The sequence below is a fragment of the Pseudophryne corroboree genome, chromosome 1 (genome assembly GCF_028390025.1).
Source record: "Pseudophryne corroboree isolate aPseCor3 chromosome 1, aPseCor3.hap2, whole genome shotgun sequence".
Lineage (NCBI taxonomy): Eukaryota > Metazoa > Chordata > Amphibia > Anura > Myobatrachidae > Pseudophryne > Pseudophryne corroboree.
Genome location: NC_086444.1, coordinates 100,840,127 through 100,862,991, shown reverse-complemented (window position 1 = coordinate 100,862,991; position 22,865 = coordinate 100,840,127). Strand labels below are relative to the sequence as shown.

At 46.6% G+C, this 22,865-nt stretch overlaps 1 protein-coding gene and 1 pseudogene across 3 annotated transcripts in view; both read left to right on the top strand.

Moving 5' to 3' along the window:
• PAIP1 (poly(A) binding protein interacting protein 1) overlaps positions 1-22,865 on the top strand; it is an 82,635-nt gene that overhangs the window by 41,232 nt on the left and 18,538 nt on the right. For 2 of the 3 annotated variants that reach the window (XM_063961787.1, XM_063961776.1), the window contains exons 2-6: positions 982-1,130; positions 4,097-4,294; positions 5,431-5,543; positions 18,414-18,525; positions 19,829-19,954. In XM_063961787.1, the coding sequence (XP_063817857.1) occupies positions 982-1,130; positions 4,097-4,294; positions 5,431-5,543; positions 18,414-18,525; positions 19,829-19,954 (698 nt within the window). The remainder of the gene's footprint in view (positions 1-981; positions 1,131-4,096; positions 4,295-5,430; positions 5,544-18,413; positions 18,526-19,828; positions 19,955-22,865) is intronic. The other variant, XM_063961798.1, reaches the window with a different exon arrangement.
• LOC134932432 (U5 spliceosomal RNA) lies at positions 22,190-22,297 on the top strand (annotated as a pseudogene).

Sequence of the window (22,865 nt, the reverse complement as noted above, 5' to 3'; positions counted from 1 at the left end):
TTAACTAAATCCTTTCCTCGTACTGTCCGTCTCCTCTGGGCACAGTTTCTCTAACTGAGGGCTGGAGGAGGGGCATAGAGGGAGGAGCCAGTGCACACCCATTCTAAAGTTCTTTATAGTGCCCATGTCTCCTGCGGAGCCCGTCTATACGCCATGGTCCTTACGGAGTCCCCAGCATCCTCTACGGACTATGAGAAATAGATTTATCGGTAAGTAAAATCTTATTTTTTTTTTTATTTTTTTTTATTTTTTTTACTAAAATACTGTTCAGCGTGTACTTTTGATAATGTGATAGATCCCTCCTGTGTCTGAACAATTTTGACCTTCTCCTTCATGTGTTCTGATGCATGGCAACCTGTCTATTAGGAGCCTTCATGTTAAAGAAAATGTTGGTCGTGCCTAAAATAGGTTTGGTGCCGGCTGGGTCAGTGTGACAGAAGTGGCCTGGCAATCTGGAAAATATGTCCTGTGCGTGACCGGGATTCCGGCTCTGGGAGCCTGTCACCTGTCTGAGACTGGGTAATGTGTTAGGGCAGCAGTATGCAGCCTGATACACTTCAGAAGCCACACGAGTGGCACTCGAACCTTTATAGGGGCTGTGCATTACCCTTCATTTCACTAATAAGTAACAATACATTTAATCGGAGAGACGCCAATATATGATAACAAGTGTTACAGTCAGCAACAGACAAATCTGGGGTCTGCGGGTGAAGGCTCGGGGGGCTGAATGCAGCCTAGCTCCCTCTGTTGCACATTGCTGTGTTAGGGCTAGTGTTGCGTGTTCAGTACATCTATAATCACTATTAGCTCTTTATAATCCTTATAGCCATTGCACTGATCGCTATAATCTTTCTTGAATGTTACAGCCATGTCTCTACTGTAACGTCATTGCTTTGCTGGTTTTCTACTATTCCACCTACATCTCTTGCAGTGACTGTGGTGAGTGTTTAATCACAAAGTGTTCATTTATTTTCTCCATAGCTCAACAGATAAGCCAGAAAAAGGCTCATTTATCTGCCCAAACCAATTCCATGGCAGTGTCCAAGGGCCAGCACCAGGATTCCGGGGCCGTCATCTCTAACCTGTCCGTGAACGCAGCAGAGTTCTACCCGTCTGGATATTCTGTAGATGTAAGTATCACATTCTGTGTATTCTTTCCAGTCTCTGGCTGTTGTTTAATATCCGCATGGTATGAGGGCAGTTCTGTACAGGTTTCATATCTGATAGTAAGTTCTGTTTGAAGCGATGTGTGGACACTTTGAAGTACTCAGACCACCTCTGGCTGTGCATGACGTATGTATGATTTATGTAGAGCCATAAATGCATGTCATTCAGACCCATGTGTCTGCTATAGACAACTATAGGCCTGATTCTGATTTGGTTGGGAAGCGGCCTGGGAATGCCATGTAAGGTACGCATCTGTGATCAGAGTGTTGTGTCCTAAAGCAGGGTACACACTCGAGCGATGTGCACCCAGCCGAAATGACAGGTCGACATACCGGAACCTGGAATCACATCGAGTGATGTTAATGAAGAACAGAACGATCATGTTCCGTCCTTCATAAGCATACTACAGGACACTATCGCCAAATGTGTACCCAGCTTAAGAAGCAGCATGGGATCACTGGTCGCAATGATTCCTGCGCCCTGTCAGTCTGCGTAAGCCAAAGCTTTCTCAGACTGACCTTCGGAACCCCTCTCTTGAGTTCATGGAGTCTGCGTCCACTTATGTAGACCCTTGGCTCAGCACTAAAGGGAACCATAAAAAAAAGAAAAGGGAACTGACAGCTAAACTGCTGATTTGACCCAACCACGCTCTCTTCTTTTGTCTAGCCCCGGCAGCCATGTGATTGATAAGGGTAAGCAGGATATGGAAGCACCAGAGCTTGTATCTTTTACAAAGCATTCCTTTGCTGGGCAGGAATGGCTGTGCAGTCAGCAGCCGCTCATTAAGGTGGTTGAACACCTCTTTAGAGTACTGGGTTCTGGCCTCCATACATCAGAGTCTCGGTAACCTGACCCGCCAATCGGTGATCCATTGGTGAAATTCTTTGTTTCAAAAATCCCCAATTTGCAGATCCTGACCGTATTTGGTCAGGGAATCAAGATTTTTAAACTTGTTAATATTCCCAGTTTCCTGCAGCAATATGTATGGGACCCATTACGGTCCTCCCTCTGTGCCGACAATTATGGATGCGTGGGTTTGTGCAGGCATCTGCTTTGATGTTTAGAGGAATGGGCCTTATGGGTTAATGAACATTTTTGGCTCAGCTCAGTTCGTTACTTGCATATCCTGGTGTGTAATAAGCGTAGTCAGAGTCATATGACCTACTGCTTGCGGCATTCTCATATGTTTATTTCATTTTGTTGACTTTCTTTGGCTTTTTTATTTAGTGGTAGGTTTACTCCCACTGAATAAAAATGTTGCCCATTCTAGCTATCATTCCTCTATTGCAGTATTGGGGAACCTTTGGCACAGCTGGAGTACTAAAGGTTCCCCATCACTGCTCTATTGCATTCTACAAAAAATTATAGAATCTGGTTGCTGTGGGCAACACCACTTGTCTGTTTTAGAAGGTCTGGTAAATCTACAGTGTTCTTAACCTAAAAGTCCTGCTAAATTTGGGGAAGTTCTCGCGCTGCAAACAGGCGCTTCTATCAACGTTGTTAGTAACCCGCAAACAGGCGTTCGCTGCAGGAGGAGCCAGAGTTCCACCAGCTAGTGGTGGCACAGGTGTTCGGGCTGAGTAGACCAACACAGAAATGCACTCTGCTATACACAGTGCGTTCCTGCTATACAACAGTGGGGCACTGTTGTTGTATACTAGCCACCACAGTTGGTTCTGCCATAGCATGATTGCACCAAGTTCGTAATCACGTGGGTCCTAGAAAACACAGACCTCTGCATGGAAATACTTGGACAGCACCTGTTACTGTCACATTATTCCATAAACATAAAAGATAATACAGTTCTGAAAGACTACATATCAAGAAGCAACATGCAAAGCCCCTTTACCAGTCAGTGCGTCTCAGATCCATTTGATCTGTAAGTAGGGTTTGCCGCTCTGTGATGTAAATGCTAGGAGATGGAGCAATGGTGCACATCTGGTTTGCCGAGAAAGAAACAGGTGAATAATTGTGCCTGACACAACCTAGCAGTAGTCATAAGAGATGACTTTGGTATACATATTAGCCACCCAAACAAGGTACTAGTCACCAGAGCTAGGTGCAGCCTTGTGATTGGGTTATTAGAATATGAGGCCCAGCTGCATGTACTGGTCACCAGAATATGGGGTGCAGCCGTGTGTCCTGGTCACCAGAATATGGGGTAGAGCCGTGTGTACTGTTCACCAGGATATTGAGTGCAGCCGTGTGTACTGGTCACCAGAATGGGATTTCATACGAACCTTGTTTCCTATTTATATAGGTAACATGCCGCATCTTTGTCACTCTTACAGCTCTCCTAATGTCATTTCCTTGTCATCTTAATAACCAATTGTAATAAGCTCCATTAAGAGATGTCAGAATTTGTTATTTTGATCATTTCTTTGTCGTACAAAATAGTAGCGGGCGGGTAGTATATATGTTGTGTGTTGTTTTAAGATGATTCTTTAGAGAGAAAAAAAGTATTTGACTTAAAATATTTCACTATGAAGTATGCAGGGGGAACCTGGCCTGAAGGCGCTAATGGAAGAGTGAGTAGCTGCACTTGTGCATTTTCTGAGGTGCTCTTATTGATTTATTGAACCACATGGTTTGGGGGGAGAATCAATTTCAGGTGACGGGTGCGAATTGTTGTGGTGTTTAAACGCCGGTAACGGCACAGCTTCTCGCACCCTTTGCTCGCTTGGATGAATCCCAAATTCACCCAAAAGTGCTTGCTACCCTATGGTGCTGCAAACACTAGTGCAATATCGGACTGCCATAAAGTGCTGCTATTGTTGGTATGGCTCGCTGCTCCGATTTATTTGCCTGGAATTGATTTTCCGCTTTTGTCTCAAGTTGGTGTTTTGGAAATGTTGGCACAGTTATTATATTCTGCTTTGCTTATTGTCGCCATATGAAAATGGTAACCTGGGGTAAATAATTGTCCTAGAACTATGTGGAAGAAAACGGAGGCTACCCGGTTGTCCCTGAGCCGACTATGGCAGAATACGTCCAGGATCTACTAAACCATTTAACAGAACAGCCTGGGAGCTTTGAGGCTGAAATCTACCAGTTTACAGATGTACTAAACAACTGGGTCACCACCGAAGAGTCCTTACAGGAAGTGGTGGAGCTTCTCTATCAGCAGGTAAGTAACGCGTTTCGTTGTGTGAACAGGTGACCGTTCAGGAGTGATTCGTGTTTTTATTTATTTACAGTCCCATGATTTTTAAAGATCCTGTTACTTGTCAACATTTAATTTAAATAAATAACAATCTCAATTTATTTGCACTAATAGTGATCTATTGCTGAGATTATTAGGAACCAGGGAAGGGTGATTTATATGCAGAACAGGGAATATACTGGGTTATATTGATGGAGCATGTATAATATTTATGGTCACTTGGATTGGAAGTGACAGAGAACAACAAGTGTAAGAGCGTACTGTAGATAGATGAAACACACAAATATCTAAAGGTACAGCTTGTATTTATATGGGTCCTGTTTTTCTGAACATGATGTTCCCACAGTGTGCATTTAATTGATGTGGTTTTAAAATTCTGTTTGGTTTTTGGTGTTTTATTTGTGTTTGAGAAGCCATTCTCTACCCTGTGAGGAAGGGGCAGCAATGTTCTATGGATGGTTAAAAAACTAAAAATGAAATAGAATTTTAAATTGATTGACGCTGTATGTTGAGCGAAAACCCCCTTTGTGTCTGATCTGTAGGCCTCTGTCACACTCCCTCCCCCAGTTCCATCATGCTTCTGCCATAATGATATCTGTTCTTAAATTACTTTCATGACTGTTTGGTCAGGATTGTGGCTAGCTTTGCACACAGCTGCTGGTACAGTATCTGTGTGCTGCTTGTATGATAATATATTTTGCACAAGTTTCCTCCGTTTGCTCCGAAATTATTCCCACATTCCAAAAACATACAGTTAATAATGGATTCTATTATATGTGGGCGGTAGAGAAATTAAGCTCCGTAACCTCTAATGGGGCCAAGACTGATGCGACTTATGTCTGCATATATGGCGTTGATTTTATAATGTAATAACCAAAATGTTAATATTCGGTACAGTATTTTTCTTTTTATAACTCACTAATACAGGAGGTTATATTGCAGGTTAGAAGTCTCACTTCCACTGTACATTGTGTAATTATACCGTCATATCAGCGCCTCACTACTTAATAGATATCATTCTCCAGTTATATTATATTACAATTTAAATTGCTTTCATAAACATTTCCTATAGTTATTCTATCTATACTTATATTTTGAAGGCAACTTCAGTACCGAATTTCTCCTACACGGGCGCACGTCTGTGCAATCACCTGTCCATTAACCTTCAGATAAACCCACAGAACTGGAACTTCAGACAGTTGCTGCTTAAGAGGTAAATAGAAAAGTCTCTTTAATCTTCCTGTTATGCCCAGGAGTTCATCTGTTTTGCTGCTGCTGGTCTCCAACCAATATTGTATTTGCTATGACTCTTATTTGCTAGATTGGGTTGGTTATGAAATCCGGGCGGGCGGAATCCTGACGCAGAGAATGGTGACTGTTTCCGGGTAAGTGTTTTACCCCTAACAGTCCCCTTACACCACCTCACCCAAACCCTCATACTCTCCTCAGTGATCCGCTGGCTTTCTCAGCGTCAGGATGCTGGTATTAGGATTTTGACCACCGGGATCCTGCGGGAAGGTGTGATGGCCCGATAACCGGCTGCCTCTATACATTGCAAGATGTATGGAGGTGATCTACATTTACCGCATGGAATCTGCTGAACGGCTCAGTCTGGTTTTTTAATCTTGTGATCCCGACCGGTTTCAGGTTGCGATCGCTTATCGTTCATGACCATGCACTAGTCTATAGTCGTTCGGAACATTTGTTAGATTGTACTGGTTATGGTTCAGGGTATGGGCAGTTTTAACCTGACTGAGAGCAGCTCACGGCCACGTCATATATTGGCTCCGCTCTCTACCGGGAGGTCACGAAACGGAGGAGTGGGTGCATTTTGTTCTCCCTCCTTCTCTGCGGGCACCAGTAAACGTATTTACTCCCAACACTGAGATATGCGGAATCCTAACATGTCGCCAGTGTGCCCAAGCTCAACCATTGTTGTGATTCAGGGCTTCAAAATCTGCAGAGTTGCATAGCTGCATATGATTAATGTAGGTAAACATGAGAGCTCTTATTGGCATGTGTAAGAGGTCTGGGGGCCATGTGGGTGAGTGACAGGTGCGGGAGTTTTGCTGTACGTTAGAGTATCTGAAGTCTTATGACACGTGGGGCTATTTTAGAGCAGGTAATGGGGCATATGGGGAGAGTTCAGGATGAGGATTGTTAGTGTGCAGATGTTTTTTCTGTTTTTTTTGGAGGAAAGAGGGGGGTTGCAGTCAAAACATCGACATTGTCAATATTCATAATATAGACCATTATGGTGTCAACATGTCACCAGGTGAAATCCCGAAATTAGGGGAGGGCTGCGGGAGGGTTAGGCTGTGAAAGCAGGGGGTTATCGTTAGACATTGGAGGTTAGGGATAGCGGGAGAAATACCTGAACGCCAGAGGATCAGAGGTCTGACCCATGAGTCGGTCACATGACCACTGGGATACCGAGAACACTGCTAGAGCCGCCTCAGCCGCCAGGAGTAGAATGTAAGATCTCACGAGTAGGGCCCTCTTCCCTCATGTGCTTATCCTTTTCTTACTTAAGCCATCTTCAACAGCACCAAATTCTGCGATTTTCTGCCACCTGGTACTTATAGTATTTGTCCTATATTGTCTTCAACCATAAGTCACTGTTTTCCTGTTTTGATTATTTGTCTATGTAATTGGGCGCTGCAGCTCCCTTGTGGCGCCATATAAATAAAGGATAATAATAAGAATAATAATAAAAAGTCACCATTAGTCACCATTGATATTCCAACATATCTGCATTTCATCACTGTCTACATGATGACTGTTGACAGGTTCAACGTCGACAGTATGACCATCTCGGTATGATGACTGGTGACATTATGACTGTTGGTCATTTCCTAACCCACCAGTTGCTTTTTTTGTTCTTAAAAGTAAGGTTATGCACCGCCCTTTTGAAGGTTGGATGTATGGCCCTTGTAGTGTATCTGTTGGCCGAACACTTTACTACATGAGTGATAGCTAGAATCTGAGTTGCTATGGACTGTATCTCTACTCTTCTTTTTTTAAATTTTTTTTTAAATTTCTCCTTCGTCCTAGAGGATGCTGGGGACTCCAAAAGGACCATGGGGTATAGACGGGCTCCGCATGAGACATGGGCACTTTAAGACTTTAAATGGGTGTGAACTGGCTCCTCCCTCTATGCCCCTCCTCCAGACCTCAGTTATATTCTGTGCCCAGAGGAGACTGGTCACACACTAGGGGAGCTCTACTGAGTTTCTCTAAAAAGACTTTTGTTAGGTTTTTTATTTTCAGGGAGCACTGCTGGCAACAGGCTCCCTGCATCGTGGGACTGAGGGGAGAGAAGCAGACCTACTTCTGTGAGTTGAGTGGCTCTGCTTCTTAGGCTACTGGACACCATTAGCACCAGAGGGTCTGATCACTTGGGTCACCTAGCTGCTCGTTCCCGGAGCCGCGCCTCCGTCCCCCTCACAGAGCCTGAAGAAAGAAGACAGGTGAGTAACCGAAGCAAAGAAGACTTCAGTGAAGGCGGCAGAAGACTTCAGTCTTCCTGAGGTACCGCGCAGCGGTCGCGCTGCGCGCCATTGCTCCCGCACACACAGCAACTACATGGGTGCAGGGCGCAGGAGGGGCACCCTGGGCAGCAATAAAAACCTAAAAAATAAGGACTGGCATGTATATACAGTGCGGAGGCACTGTTAGGAGACCCCCGCCAGTATAAAAAATTTCGGGGTCCCAAAAACGTTAATTAACCCAGATAGCAGACACTGATACCGACACGGATTTAGACTCCAGTGTCGACTATAAGGTTGCAAAGTTGCACTCTAGGGTGACTAAGAGTATTCAATACATGATTGTGGCGATAAAAGATGTGTTACATATCACGTAAGACCCCGCTGTCCTTGAGACAAGGGTCTGTTGATTTAATGGGTAGAAACCGGAGGTAACGTTTCCTCCCTCTCATGAACTGAACGCTCTTTTTGAAAGGGCCTGGGAAACTCCAGACAAGAGGTGGCAAATTCCCAGGAAAATTACTATGGCATGTCCGTTTCCTAAAGTGGGCAGATACTTTGTCATCTGAAATGGACACCCTGGATAGGGATAGCGGGCTTTTGACATTGGGTCATATCAGGGACGCTGCAGTCTTACCTAAAGGAGACTGCGAGAGATATTGGACTCTTGGGATCAGGGGCCAATGACATGGCAATCTCGGCTAGGAGGTAGTTGTGGACTCATCAGTGGAATGGTGATGCTGATTCTAAGAAGGCTATGGAGGCTCTGCCCTATAAGGGTGGAGTTTTGTTTGGTGAAGGCCTCGCGGACCTGGTTTCTAAAGCTACCGCGGGTAAGTCCTCTTTTTTGCCTTTTGTTCCTCCACAGCAAAAGAAAACGTCTCAGTATCAGATGCAGTCCTTTCTGTAGCAGAAATTCCGGAAAGGACGTGGGTCATCCTTCCTTGCGGCAAGAGGTAAGGGAAAAGGTAAAAAAAGATCGCCGGCTGTGGCAGGCTCCCAGGAGCAGAAGTCCTCCCCGGCTTCTGCCAAGTCCACCGCATGACGCTGGGGCTCCCCTGCAGGAGTCCGCACCGGTGTGGGCGCGTCTTCAGCTCTTCAGTCAGGTCGGGGTTCTCTCGGGACTGGATCCTTGGGTGCTGGAAATTGTGACCCAAGGATACAAACTGGAGTTTCAAGACGTGCCTCCATGCCGATTTTTCAAATCGGCCTTGCCATCTTCTCTTCCGGAAAGAGAGGTAATGTGTGCGGCAATACAAAAGCTGTGTCAGCCTGTTTGTGGTCCCGAAGCCGGATGGCTCGGTCAGACCGATTCTGAACTTAAAATCCTTCAATCTGTATTTGAAAAGTTTCAAATTCAAGATGGAATCTCTCCGAGCAGTTATCTCCAGTCTGGAGGGGGGGGGGGGGGGGGGATTTTATGGTGTCAGTCGACATAAAGGATGCTTACCTACATGTCCCCATTTATCCTCCTCATCAGGCATACCTGAGGTTCGCTGTTCAGGATTGTCACTACCAATTTCAGACGTTGCCGTGTGGTCTTTCCACGGCCCCGAGGATTTTCACCAAGGTAATGGCGGAAATGATGGTGCTCCTGCGCAAGCAAGGGGTCACAATTGTCCCGTACTTGGATGATCTCCTGATAAAGGCGAGATCACAGGAGCAGTTAAGACAAAACGTTGCGCTCTCCCTGACGGTTCTACAGCAACATGGCTGGCTCCTAAATTTGCCAAAGTCACAGTTGATTCCGACAACACGGCTGTCGTTCTTGGGCATGATTCTGGACACGGATCTTCAGAGAGTTTTTCTCCCGTTGGAAAAAGCTCTGGAAATCCAGAACATGGTCAAGGAACTTCTGAAACCGGCAAGTGTGTCGATTCATCAAGGCACTCGAGTGCTGGGGAAAATGGTGGCGGCCTACGAGGCCATCCCGTTTGGCAGGTTCCATGCCAGGGTTTTTCAGTGGGACCTGTTGGACAAGTGGTCCGGGTCTCATCTACACATGCATCGGAGGATAAGTCTATCCCCCAGGGCCAGGATTTCTCTCCAGTGGTGGCTCCAAAGTTCTCACCTTCTAGAGGGTCGCAGGTTCGGGATCCAGGATTGGGTCCTGGTAACCATGGATGCGAGTCTCCGAGGTTGGGGAGCAGTCACACAGGGGGAAAATTTCCAGGGAATATGGTCAAGCCAAGAAGCTTGTCTGCACATAAACATTCCTGAATTAAGGGCCATTTACAACGGCCTCCTACAAGCCGAACATCTCCTTCGCTGCCTACCCGTTCTGATTCAGTCGGACAACATAACAGCGGTGGCGCACATAAACCGCTAGGGCGTCACAAGGAGCAGAGCAGCGATGGCGGAGGCCACAAGGATTCTTCGCTGGGCGGAAAAACATGCAAGCGCTCTGTCAGCTGTCTTCATTCCAGGCGTGGACAACTGGGAAGCATACTTACTCAGCAGACACGATCTCCATCCAGGAGAGTGGGGTCTTCATCAAGAGGTCTTCGCAGAAGTGACAAGTCGTTGGGAACTGCCTCAAATAGACATGATGGCATCTCGCCTCAACAAGAAGCTTCAGACATATTGTTCCAGGTCGAGGGACCCTCAAGCAATAGCAGTGGAAACTCTGGTGACACCGTGGGTGTTTCAGTCGGTCTGTGTGTTCCCTCCACTTCCACTCATTCCAAAGGTGTTAAGGATCATAAGAAGAACAAGGGTTCAGGCGTTACTCGTTGTTCCAGATTGGCCACGGAGGGCCTGGTATCTGTATCTTCAGGAATTACTCATAGGAGATTCCTGGCCTCTTCCTCTGAGAGAGGATCTATTACAGCAAGGACCGTGCGTGTTCCAAGACTTACCGCTGTTGCGTTTGACGGCATGGCGGTTGAACACCAAATCCTAGCTCAATAGGGTATTCCCGGAGAGGTCATTCCGACTCTACTGAAAGCTAGGAAGGAGGTAACGGCGAAGCATTACCACCGTATTTGGAGAAAATGTGTGTCTTGGTGCAAATCCAAGAAGGCGCCTACGGAAGAAGACAGCTGGGTCGTTTTCTCAATTTTTTGCAAGCAGGTGTGAATGCGGGCCTAAAGTTAGGCTCCATTAAAGTGCAGATTTCAGCCTTATCTATTTTCTTTCAAAAAGGAATTGGCTTCGCTTCCAGAAGTACAGACTTTCGTGAAAGGGGTACTGCACATCCAACCTCCATTTGTGTCCCCGGTGGCTCCATGGGACCTTAACGTGGTGTTACGGTTACTGACGTCACATTGGTCTGAACCTTTACAAAAGGTTGATTTTAAATTTCTCACTTGGAAAGTGGTCATGCTATTGGCCTTGGCGTCCGCAAAGCGGGTGTCAGAGTTGGCGGCTTTGTCTCACAAAAGCCCCTACTTGGTTTTTCCATGTTGATAGAGCGGAATTAAGGACTCGTCAACAATTTCTCCCAAAGGTGGTTTCTTCGTTTCACATGAACCTATTGTGGTACCTGTGGCTACTGAAGCCTTGGCTGATTCTAAGTCTCTCGATGTGGTCAGAGCTTTGAAAATGTATGTAGCCAGAACGGCTCGTATTAGGAAAACAGGCGCTGTTTGTCCTGTATGCTTCCAACAAGGTTGGGGCTCCTGCTTCTAAGCAGACTATTGCACGCTGGATCTGTAATACGATTCAGCATGCCCATTCTGCGGCTGGACTGCCGTTACCGAATTCGGTGAAGGCCCATTCCACTAGGAAGGTGGGCTTGTCTTGGGCGGCTGCCCGAGGTGTATCGGCATTACAACTTTGCCGAGCATCTACATGGTCTGGTTCAAACACTTTTGCTAGATTCTACAAGTTTGATACCCTGGCTGATGAGGACCTCATGTTTGCTCAACCGGTGCTGCAGAGTCATCCGCACTCTCCCGCCCGGTCTGGAGCTTTGGTATAAACCCCATGGTCCTTTTGGAGTCCCCAGCATCCTCTAGGACGAAGGAGAAAATAGGATTTTAATACCTACCGGTAAATCCTTTTCTCTTAGTCCGTAGAGGATGCTGTGCGCCCGTCCCAGTGCGGACTCTATCTGCAGTACTTGTTAACGGTTATTGCTTATGTTACACAATGGTTGTGTTTTGGTTAAGGTCAGCCTGTTGCTGATCGCTTTGGTTCACGCTGTTAACTGGTTGTAGTTACAGGCCATGTTGTACGGTGTGTGGTGGTGTGAGCTGGTAGGTATCTCACCCTTAGTTTAACAAAATCCTTTTCCTCGAAATGTCCGTCTCCTCTGGGCACAGTTCCTATAACTGAGGTCTGGAGGAGGGGCATAGAGGGAGGAGCCTGTTCATACCTATTTAAAGTCTTAAAGTGCCCATGTCTCCTGCGGATCCCGTCTATACCCCATGGTCCTTTTGGAGTCCCCAGCAACCTCTACGGACTAAGAGAAAAGGATTTACCGGTAGGTATTAAAATCCTATTTCTCTAACGTCCTAGTGGATGCTGGGACTCCGTCAGGACCATGGGGAATAGCGGGCTCCGCAGGAGACAGGGCACATCTAAATAAAGCTTTTAGGATCACATGGTGCGTACTGGCTCCTCCCCCTATGACCCTCCTCCAAGCCTCAGTTAGGTTTTTGTGCCCGTCCGAGAAGGGTGCAATCTAGGTGGCTCTCCTAAAGAGCTGCTTAGAAAAAGTTTTTTTAGGTTTAAATCTCAGTGAATCCTGCTGGCAACAGGATCACTGCATCGAGGGACTTAGGGGAGAGATTTCCAACTCACCTGCGTGCAGGATGGATTGGAGTCTTAGGCTACTGGACACTTAGCTCCAGAGGGAGTCGGAACACAGGTCCTCCTGGGGTTCGTCCCGGAGCCGTGCCGCCGATCCCCCTTGCAGACGCTGAAGACGGAGGTCCGGAAAGCAGGCGGCAGAAGACTCCTCAGTCTTCATGAAGGTAGCGCACAGCACTGCAGCTGTGCGCCATTGTTGCTACACGTCTCACTGATTCAGTCACGGAGGGTGCAGGGCGCTGCTGGGGGCGCCCTGGGCAGCAATATTAAATACCTTTAGTGGCAAAATAAATACATCACATATAGCCATTAAGGCTATATGTATGTATTTAACCCAGGCCAGTTTTCTTAAAACCCGGGAGAAAAGCCCGCCGAAAAAGGGGCGGAGCTTATTCTCCTCAGCACTCAGCGCCATTTTCCTGCTCAGCTCCGCTGGTGAGGAAGGCTCCCAGGACTCTCCCCTGCACTGCACTACAGAAACAGGGTAACAAAGAGAAGGGGGGCATAATTTGGCGATATTGATATATTAAAAGCGCTTATATCAAAAACAACACCTTCTAGGGTTGTTTATATACATTTATAGCGTTTTTGGTGTGTGCTGGCAAACTCTCCCTCTGTCTCCCCAAAGGGCTAAGAGGGTCCTGTCTTCGATTAGAGCATTCCCTGTGTGGCTGCTGTGTGTCGGTACGTGTGTGTCGACATGTATGAGGACGATGTTGGTGTGGAGGCAGAGCAATTGCCGGTAATGGTGATGTCACCCCCTAGGGAGTCGACACCGGAATGGATGGCTTTAGTTATGGAATTACGTGATAATGTTAGCACATTACAAAAGTCAGTTGACGAAATGAGACGGCCGGAAAACCAGTTAGTACCGGCTCAGGCGTCTCAGACACCGTCAGGGGCTCAGTCAGTCGACACGGGTACCGACACAGATGAATCTAGTGTCGACGGTGAAGAAACAAACGTATTTTCCAATAGGGCCACACGTTATATGATCACGGCAATGAAGGAGGCTTTGCAGATCTCTGATACTGCTGGTACCTCAAAAAGGGGTATTATGTGGGGGGTGAAAAAACTACCTGTAGCTTTTCCAGAATCAGAGGAATTGAATGACGTGTGTGACGAAGCGTGGGTTAACCCAGATAGAAAACTGCTAATTTCCAAGAAGTTATTGGCATTATACCCTTTCCCACCAGAGGTTAGGGCGCGCTGGGAAACACCCCCTAGGGTGGATAAGGCGCTCACACGTTTATCAAAGCAAGTGGCGTTGCCGTCTCCTGATACGGCCGCCCTCAAGGATCCAGCAGATAGGAGGCTGGAAACTACACTGAAGAGTATATACACACATACTGGTGTTATACTGCGACCGGCAGTAGCCTCAGCCTGGATGTGCAGTGCTGGGGTAGTGTGGTTGGATTCTCTGACTGAAAATATTGATACCCTGGATAGGGACAGTATTTTATTGACTAGAGCAATTAAAGGATGCTTTTCTTTATATGCGAGATGCTCAGAGGGATATTTGTACTCTAGCATCAAGAGTAAGCGCGATGTCCATATCTGCCAGAAGAAGTTTATGGACGCGACAGTGGTCAGGTGATGCGGATTCCAAAAGGCATATGGAAGTATTGCCATATAAAGGAGAGGAATTATTTGGGGTCGGTCTTTCGGACCTGGTGGCCACGGCAACTGCCGGCAAATCCACTTTTTTACCTCAGACCCCCTCCCAACAGAAAAAGACACCGTCTTTTCAGCCGCAGTCCTTTCGCTCCTATAAAAACAAGCGACCAAAAGGACAGTCTTATCTGCCGCGAGGCAGAGGAAAGGGTAAGAGAGGGCAGCAAGCAGCCCCTGCCCAGGACCAGAAGCCCGCCCCGGGTTCTACAAAGCCATCAGCATGACGCTGGGGCTTTACAAGCGGACTCAGGAGCGGTGGGGGGTCGACTCAAGATTTTCAGCAATCAGTGGGCTCGCTCACAAGTGGACCCGTGGATCCTGCAGATAATATCTCAGGGTTACATGTTGGAGTTCGAAAGGTCTCCCCCTCGCCGGTTCCTAAAGTCTGCTTTACCAACGTCTCCCTCAGAAAGGACGTCGGTTTTGGAAGCCATTCACAAGCTGTATTCTCAGCAGGTGATAGTCAAGGTACCCCTCCTACAACAGGGAAAGGGGTATTATTCCACACTATTTGTGGTACCGAAGCCGGACGGTTCGGTAAGACCTATTCTAAACCTGAAATCCTTGAACCTGTACATACAGAAATTCAAGTTCAAGATGGAGTCACTCAGAGCAGTGATAGCGAATCTGGAAGAAGGGGACTTCATGGTGTCCCTGGACATAAAAGATGCTTATCTGCATGTCCCAATTTACCCCTCACACCAAAGGTATCTCAGGTTCGTGATACAAGACTGTCATTATCAGTTTCAAACGCTGCCGTTTGGTTTGTCCACGGCCCCTCGGGTCTTTACCAAGGTAATGACCGAAATGATGGTTCTTCTACGAAGAAAAGGCGTATTAATTATCCCTTACTTGGACGATCTCCTGATAAGGGCAAAGTCCAGAGAACAGCTGGAAGTCGGTGTAGCACTAACCCAGGTAGTGCTTCAGCAACACGGGTGGATTCTGAATCTTCCAAAATCTCAATTGACCCCGACAACTCGTCTGCTGTTCCTGGGAATGATTCTGGACACGGTTCAGAAAAAGGTGTTTCTCCCGGAGGAGAAAGCAAGGGAGTTATCCGAACTTGTCAGGAACCTCCTAAAACCAGGAACTGTGTCAGTACATCAATGCACAAGAGTCCTGGGAAAGATGGTGGCTTCTTACGAAGCGATTCCATTCGGCAGATTCCATGCACGGACATTTCAGTGGGATCTGCTGGACAAATGGTCCGGATCGCATCTGCACATGCATCAGCGGATAACACTGTCACCAAGAACAAGGTTGTCTCTCCTGTGGTGGTTGCAGAGTGCCCATCTGTTAGAGGGCCGCAGATTCGGCATACAGGACTGGGTCCTGGTGACTACGGATGCCAGCCTACGAGGCTGGGGAGCAGTCACACAGGGAAGAAACTTCCAGGGCGTGTGGTCAAACCTGGAGACGTCCCTTCACATAAATATACTGGAGCTAAGAGCGATCTACAATGCTCTAAGCCTGGCAAAATCGCTGCTTCAGGGTCAGCCGGTGTTGATCCAGTCGGACAACATCACGGCAGTCGCCCACGTAAACCGACAAGGCGGCACGAGAAGCAGAAGAGCAATGACAGAAGCTGCAAGGATTCTGCGCTGGGCGGAGAATCATGTCATAGCACTGTCAGCAGTGTTCATCCCGGGAGTGGACAACTGGGAAGCAGACTTCCTCAGCAGACACGACCTTCACCCGGGAGAGTGGGGACTTCATCCAGAAGTCTTCCACATGATTGTGAACCGTTGGGAAAGACCAAAGGTGGACATGATGGCGTCTCGCCTCAACAAAAAATTGGACAGATATTGCGCCAGGTCAAGAGACCCTCAGGCAATAGCTGTGGACGCTCTGGTAACACCGTGGGTGTACCAGTCAGTGTATGTGTTCCCTCCTCTGCCTCTCATACCAAAGGTACTGAGAATTATACGGAAAAGAGGAGTAAGAACAATACTGGTGGCTCCGGACTGGCCAAGAAGAACTTGGTATCCGGAACTTCAAGAGATGCTCACGGAGGATCCATGGCCTCTACCTCTAAGAAGGGATCTGCTTCAGCAGGGACCTTGTATGTTCCAAGACTTACCGCGTCTGCGTTTGACGGCATGGCGGTTGAACGCCGGATTCTAAAAGAAAAGGGCATTCCAGAGGAAGTTATTCCTACCTTGATTAAGGCTAGAAAGGAAGTGACTGTACAACATTATCACCGCATTTGGTGAAAATATGTTGCGTGGTGTGAGGCCAAGAAGGCTCCAACGGAAGAATTTCAATTGGGTCGATTCTTACATTTCCTGCAAGCAGGATTGTCTATGGGCCTAAAATTGGGGTCCATTAAAGTTCAAATTTCGGCCTTATCAATCTTCTTCCAGAAGGAATTGGCATCAGTGCCTGAAGTACAAACTTTTGTCAAAGGTGTACTACATATACAACCCCCAATAGTGCCTCCAGTGGCACCGTGGGATTTGAACGTAGTTTTGAATTTTCTCAAATCTCATTGGTTTGAGCCTCTAAAATCGGTAGATTTAAAATACCTTACATGGAAGGTAACCATGCTATTGGCCCTGGCTTCAGCCAGGAGAGTTTCAGAGTTGGCGGCTTTATCATACAAAAGCCCATATCTGATTTTCCATTCGGACAGGGCAGAACTGCGGACACGTCCTCATTTTCTCCCTAAGGTGGTTTCGGCTTTTCACTTGAACCAGCCTATTGTGGTGCCTGCGGCTACTAGCGACTTGGAGGACTCCAAGTTACTGGACGTTGTCAGAGCATTAAAAATATATATTTCAAGGACAGCTGGAGTCAGAAAATCTGACTCGTTGTTTATATTGTATGCACCCAACAAGATGGGTGCTCCTGCGTCTAAACAGACGATTGCACGTTGGATCTGTAGCACAATCCAACTTGCACATTCTGTGGCAGGCCTGCCACAGCCTAAATCTGTAAAGGCCCACTCCACAAGGAAAGTGGGCTCATCTTGGGCGGCTGCCCGAGGGGTCTCGGCATTACAACTTTGCCGAGCAGCTACGTGGTCAGGGGAGAACACGTTTGTAAAATTTTACAAATTTGATACTCTGGCTAAGGAGGACCTGGAGTTCTCTCATTCGGTGCTGCAGAGTCATCTGCACTCTCCCGCCCGTTTGGGAGCTTTGGTATAATCCCCATGGTCCTGACGGAGTCCCAGCATCCACTAGGACGTTAGAGAAAATAAGAATTTACTTACCGATAATTCTATTTCTCATAGTCCGTAGTGGATGCTGGGCGCCCATCCCAAGTGCGGATTGTCTGCAATACTTGTACATAGTTATTGTTACAAAGATCGGGTTATTACTATTGTTGTGAGCCATCTTTTCAGAGGCTACTTCGTTTTTTGTTATCATACTGTTAACTGGATTCAGATCACAAGTTGTACGGTGTGATTGGTGTGGCTGGTATGAGTCTTACCCGGGATTCAAGATCCTTCCTTATTGTGTACGCTCGTCCGGGCACAGTACCTAACTGAGGCTTGGAGGAGGGTCATAGGGGGAGGAGCCAGTACGCACCATGTGATCCTAAAAGCTTTATTTAGATGTGCCCTGTCTCCTGCGGAGCCCGCTATTCCCCATGGTCCTGACGGAGTCCCAGCATCCACTACGGACTATGAGAAATAGAATTATCGGTAAGTAAATTCTTATTTTTTTTTGGTAAGCCTTTGTTTTATTTTAATAATAGTAACAAGCGGATACCAGGAATTTGGTTATCTTTGGCAAAGTAGGTAATGGGACCCCTCCATGTAACAAATATGTACTCAGAGCAACATAGCAAAGTTACAAATGCACAGGTCGTCTCATAGTACACAGAACGAGCTAGGTAATGCTCCAGCTGCCAGATCAGACCCCAGACAGACCACATAGAACGTAGTGACAGCTTGTTTACATCCCTCTGGTAACTCATACCTGTTCCTTATCCTTGGGAGTGGAAGACACTGGGATTTTGTACATCTGTGATCTGTGTTTCTTAGCATAAATTCTACAAAGCATTAAAGTAGCGCCAAGCTTGTCCCCAGATGCCTTTTTACTTACGCCGATATGTTTTATTAGTGTTACTGAGAATATTTCTGATGCTGTACGTTACTAATCCTTTATCCCACATCTTCTAGCTGTTTGTATTACTAATGGTAATCCCGCCTACAGGTGTCAGACAGAATTTGAAAAAAGAGATCAGGCAGCGAAAGGAGACGAAGCGACACGGAAGCGCTTTCATGCCTTTGTACTGTTTTTGGGGGAACTTTATCTTAACCTGGAGGTAAGACAGCAAGATGTTTTTCAGTAAATGCACCATCTTTTTATATATTCTTTTATGTGACCTGTCTGGATAACTGGGTTACACCTATGTGAAAGAACTGCATTTACAGTGTGTTCCGTGGCGACACACGCCAATCAGTAGGTGACTGGATCTGTACCACTGTCCTTCAGCACCTGGTAGCTGTGATGGATAACATTTACCTTCTCATTACTAATGACTGATTCATTTATTTTCAATTATTATTGGGTGTGAGGGTAATGATTGGCTTCGCGTGCTTAAATTTAGGGGCTATAACCCAACAGTATCTTTAACATGTGCGGCCAGCAGCCAATCACTGCACCCCTTGTACTTTTTAAGTTGCAATACGACAACGTTGTAGGAGATCCAGTTAAGGGCCCTACACACTCTGCGATTTGGCTGATTTTGACGACCAACGGTATTATCGTTGGCCTATTATACATCAACCATTTTTTACATACACACTGAACGATTTTCATGGCCGATTTGGACAATATGACACCACATTATATCGATATCGCGCAAATTGGCTTGCATGAATAAACGTTGATTGACTAACGATGATCGACTGCGGGGACGCGCATCGTTGATGCATCCACACTAAACGATATGAACGATTTATCGTGCATATCGTCCTTCAATTTCGCCAAGTGTGTAGGGCTCTTTAGACGCGTGCTCTTAGAAACTCACCCGATGTGTAGTATCATGGTAGGTGTGAGTAAAACTAACAGATGTTGTACTTGCCTTTACATTGTTCAGAATGCCATCAGTACAGAGCTTTATGGTTAAAGGAATTGGGCCCTTGGTGTGGCAACACCAATGTACCTCAGGCTTCTTAGTTACAAAAATTCAAAGAAAGTGTATTATGACAAGGGTGGAGTATAGCAAATGCTTTAGGCAGGTAGTGAAAGGCTGATTACGGAATATATTCTCTTTGTAATTTGCACCTTGAGGTTCTCCAATGCAGTGGACCTTCACAGCTGTAAATAAGTTCTAGTTCTGATAAAGTTTTATTTCATAACACCGTAGTTGGTGCTCACATGGGCTGTAACTCACGGTAACCACTTTTGTTTTCATGTCGCATATTTTAATCTCTGTAGAAATTGAATACATCAGTGAGAGGTACCATTATGTGTAATAAGGTATCAGCAGGCATTTTATATAAGCTTTACAAGCGATGACAAACTATCAGGATGGAGCTGGGGAATACATGTGAGTGTTCATAGGGTTACTTGTGGCCCGTCACCAAGAGATAGCAAGAAATATGCGCTGCTTCTTCCTGCAGATCAAAGGAGCAAAAGGCCAGGTGACCAGAGCTGTGATCCTCCAGAGCGGTCTGAAGGAGCTGCTGAATGCTCTGTTCTCCAATCCCGTGGATGATAACGTCATCTGCGCTGTGAAACTACTGAAGGTAATCCGGCAGCTGGGGCGATCCTGGTCACTGACTGCTGAGATATGTGTGTTGTTTGTACAAGACCGTGATCAGAAAGTGTTTAGCAGACCAACCCGATCCAAACCTTTGTCATTCATGTAGCCTTCACTGCTAGAGTTGGTGTAAATGTATACGAAGGGTCCGCCTTAGATTGTTATATACATTACTTTAAAAGGCCATCTGATTCGTGCTGTAATTACAAACAGTAGTCCGCCTCGGGGTTTCAGACAGGAAATCTGTACATGGGTATAATGTCAACCTCCGTTTAAACACTGGATAAAGTCTAACTATGTTTCTTGTAGCTCTCTTTCCTGTATCATTTGTACTATTTGCAGGGTCCTGCTACTCTCATATAGGGGGGGCTATACAATTAGTTGCGGTAGTTTACCATGGCTTATTGGTTCACTGTGGGCTGTCTTATAAGCCCCGATAGCCAACGCTTATCAGGGATTGGTTTAAGCCCCGATAAGTGACTATTTCTTTATCATCCACTAGGGGTCACTGGAGTACTCTTGGGATATGGACGGGCGTAGCCGAACAAGGGCACTGAATATTTAAATTTAGGACCCTCCCCCCCCTCCATATCCCCGAGTACCTCAGTGTACTCTCTCAGTGTTTTTTCGGTGCTCACAGCACGAACAAGGCTTGTGGTATATCCACACTTGGATTTTTATTTTTAATTTTTATTTTTACACTTAGCACATCCCTTCCCAGTTTCTGGAAAAACATGGGTCCGGGATAGTGCCGCTGCACGGGCAGCGAATGGCGTGTCGGTCCTCACAAAGAGCACCCTCACAGCCACAGGCGCTACAAGGCAGCGCATGGCGTGTCGGTCCTCACAAAGAGCACCCTCACAGCCACAGGCAGACTGTCTCCTACTGCAACTGGACGGAGATTACAAGCCCCGTCACAGCCAGGAGGAGAGCTGAAAACTGGACGGTGCTTACAGTAAGAAGCCCCGTCACAGCCAGGATGGAAGCCCCGTCACAATCTGGACGGAGCTTACAAAAGTGCGACACTACAAGGTATGGTGGGGGGGTCAGGGCGGTCAGCTCACGCTGCCGCCCTGCTGTGTGGGAAAAGCCTTTATTTTTACCGCCGCTTTGCCCGCCGCTTACAGAGGACCCCGCTGAACGAGAGAGCGGCCGCACGTCACTCACAGACGCCGGCCGCTCTCCCAGCCACTGTACCAGTACTCTGCCACTGTAACCGAGCGGCCGCACGTCACTCAGACGCCGGCCGCTCTCCCAGCACGGTAACCGAGCGGCCGCACGTCACTCAGACGCCGGCCGCTCTCCCAGCCACTGTACGCGAGCGCCGCCCAAGCAGCCACTCTGCGTACCCGGGTCTAAAGCTCCGAGCGGCCGTACGTCACTAAAGACGCCGGCCGCTCTTCCAGCGCTGCACCCGGCCACTGCTGTATGAGGCGCCGCCCGTTCCTAGGGCTCCCCGGCGCAATATAGCAGCGCTCCCCGGAGCTCCCTGCACTCGCTTCCGGCGCTGCACAGGGAGAAGCTACATCACAAGCAGCGCGGCTGCGGGGGGGTGACGGTGAGTAAAGCCCATAGCAGCAGCAAAGGCTGCATGGGTTAAGACACTGCTCAGTTCTAAATAAGAGACTGCTCAGTTTTTAAACAAGTTATTGACCCATAGCAGCAGCAAAGGCTGCTTGGGAATAAGATATGTTGGAAATAATACAATTCACTGCAGGCAGTGTTGAGTAAAGCCCATAGCAGCAGAAGGCTGCATGGGGTAAGAGACTGCTTAGTGTTTAAACAGTTAATGAAAATAACTGGAAGGCTAACTAAAGCATACGGATTTTACTGTATAATAGAAACTGTAGAATAGGCTATTAAGCCTATATTTAATGTATAATAGGCTATTAAGCCTATATATTAACGCTGCAGCAGGTAACCTGTCCTGTGATTTTCAGTGGAAGCATGGCATGACGGTCATTTTAATCATTGCTGTTCTTCCAGGTTATAATTCCAGAACATTCCGCCCATACACCTATACTCCACAAGGAGGCGCAGGGGTGTTAGTGGGAATTTTTTGGTTCAGTTTTCACATAAGTCAGCCATGTAATCTGTATTTCTAATTAATTCTAGAACATTCCTGCCCTACATCTCTCAGCCACCAGAGGCGCAGGGAAGTTAGTAGGAATTTGGTTCGGGTTTCATATGCCCATGTGAACTGCTTTTCACATAAAAGAAAATATTTTGATTTCTCGTCATATCGAATAAATCTTTCGTTTTTTGCTAAAGATTTCCGTAGAGAGAAACAAGCTTGAGTTTCATATGAATATGCTGTTCAGCAATAACATATATATATATGACACATAATAACTTCATTGTCGTGCAAGTGTCTGTCTATTGCCTATTATTTTATGGTGTCTGTCTACATAGCGAGTAAGGCTATAGTGCAGACTAAAAATAATTTTAAAAATCCTATGTTAACATTGGCAATTCAAATTAAAAGAGCGGTAACATCGGAGTCTCGGAATGACTCCGCCAGCCCTAACAAAAGACAGTCTTCCAAAGGGCCAATTTCCCTTTGGGTACCAGAGTGTTTATTTCACTCGATTCTATGTCAAATTATAACTACGAGTGAGAAGGGTACATTAGACCAGCACTCAGATAGTGCGGGGGGGTTGTTAACAACCATACATAATCGTTTCCAAAAGGACGCGATCCGCCATTGCTAGATGATTTTCTGTCAAACAAGAATCTATGTATCAAACAATGACGATCACTGGTAAAAGAAGCTGCAGAGTATATCTGTAAAGCTTCTGCTAACGCCGGTTATTTTCATTGTCGCTAGTTAAGCGCGACAAGGCCAGAGCTTGTTTGCTCATAAATTTGATATACTTGTAACGGTATTTTATCCCTTT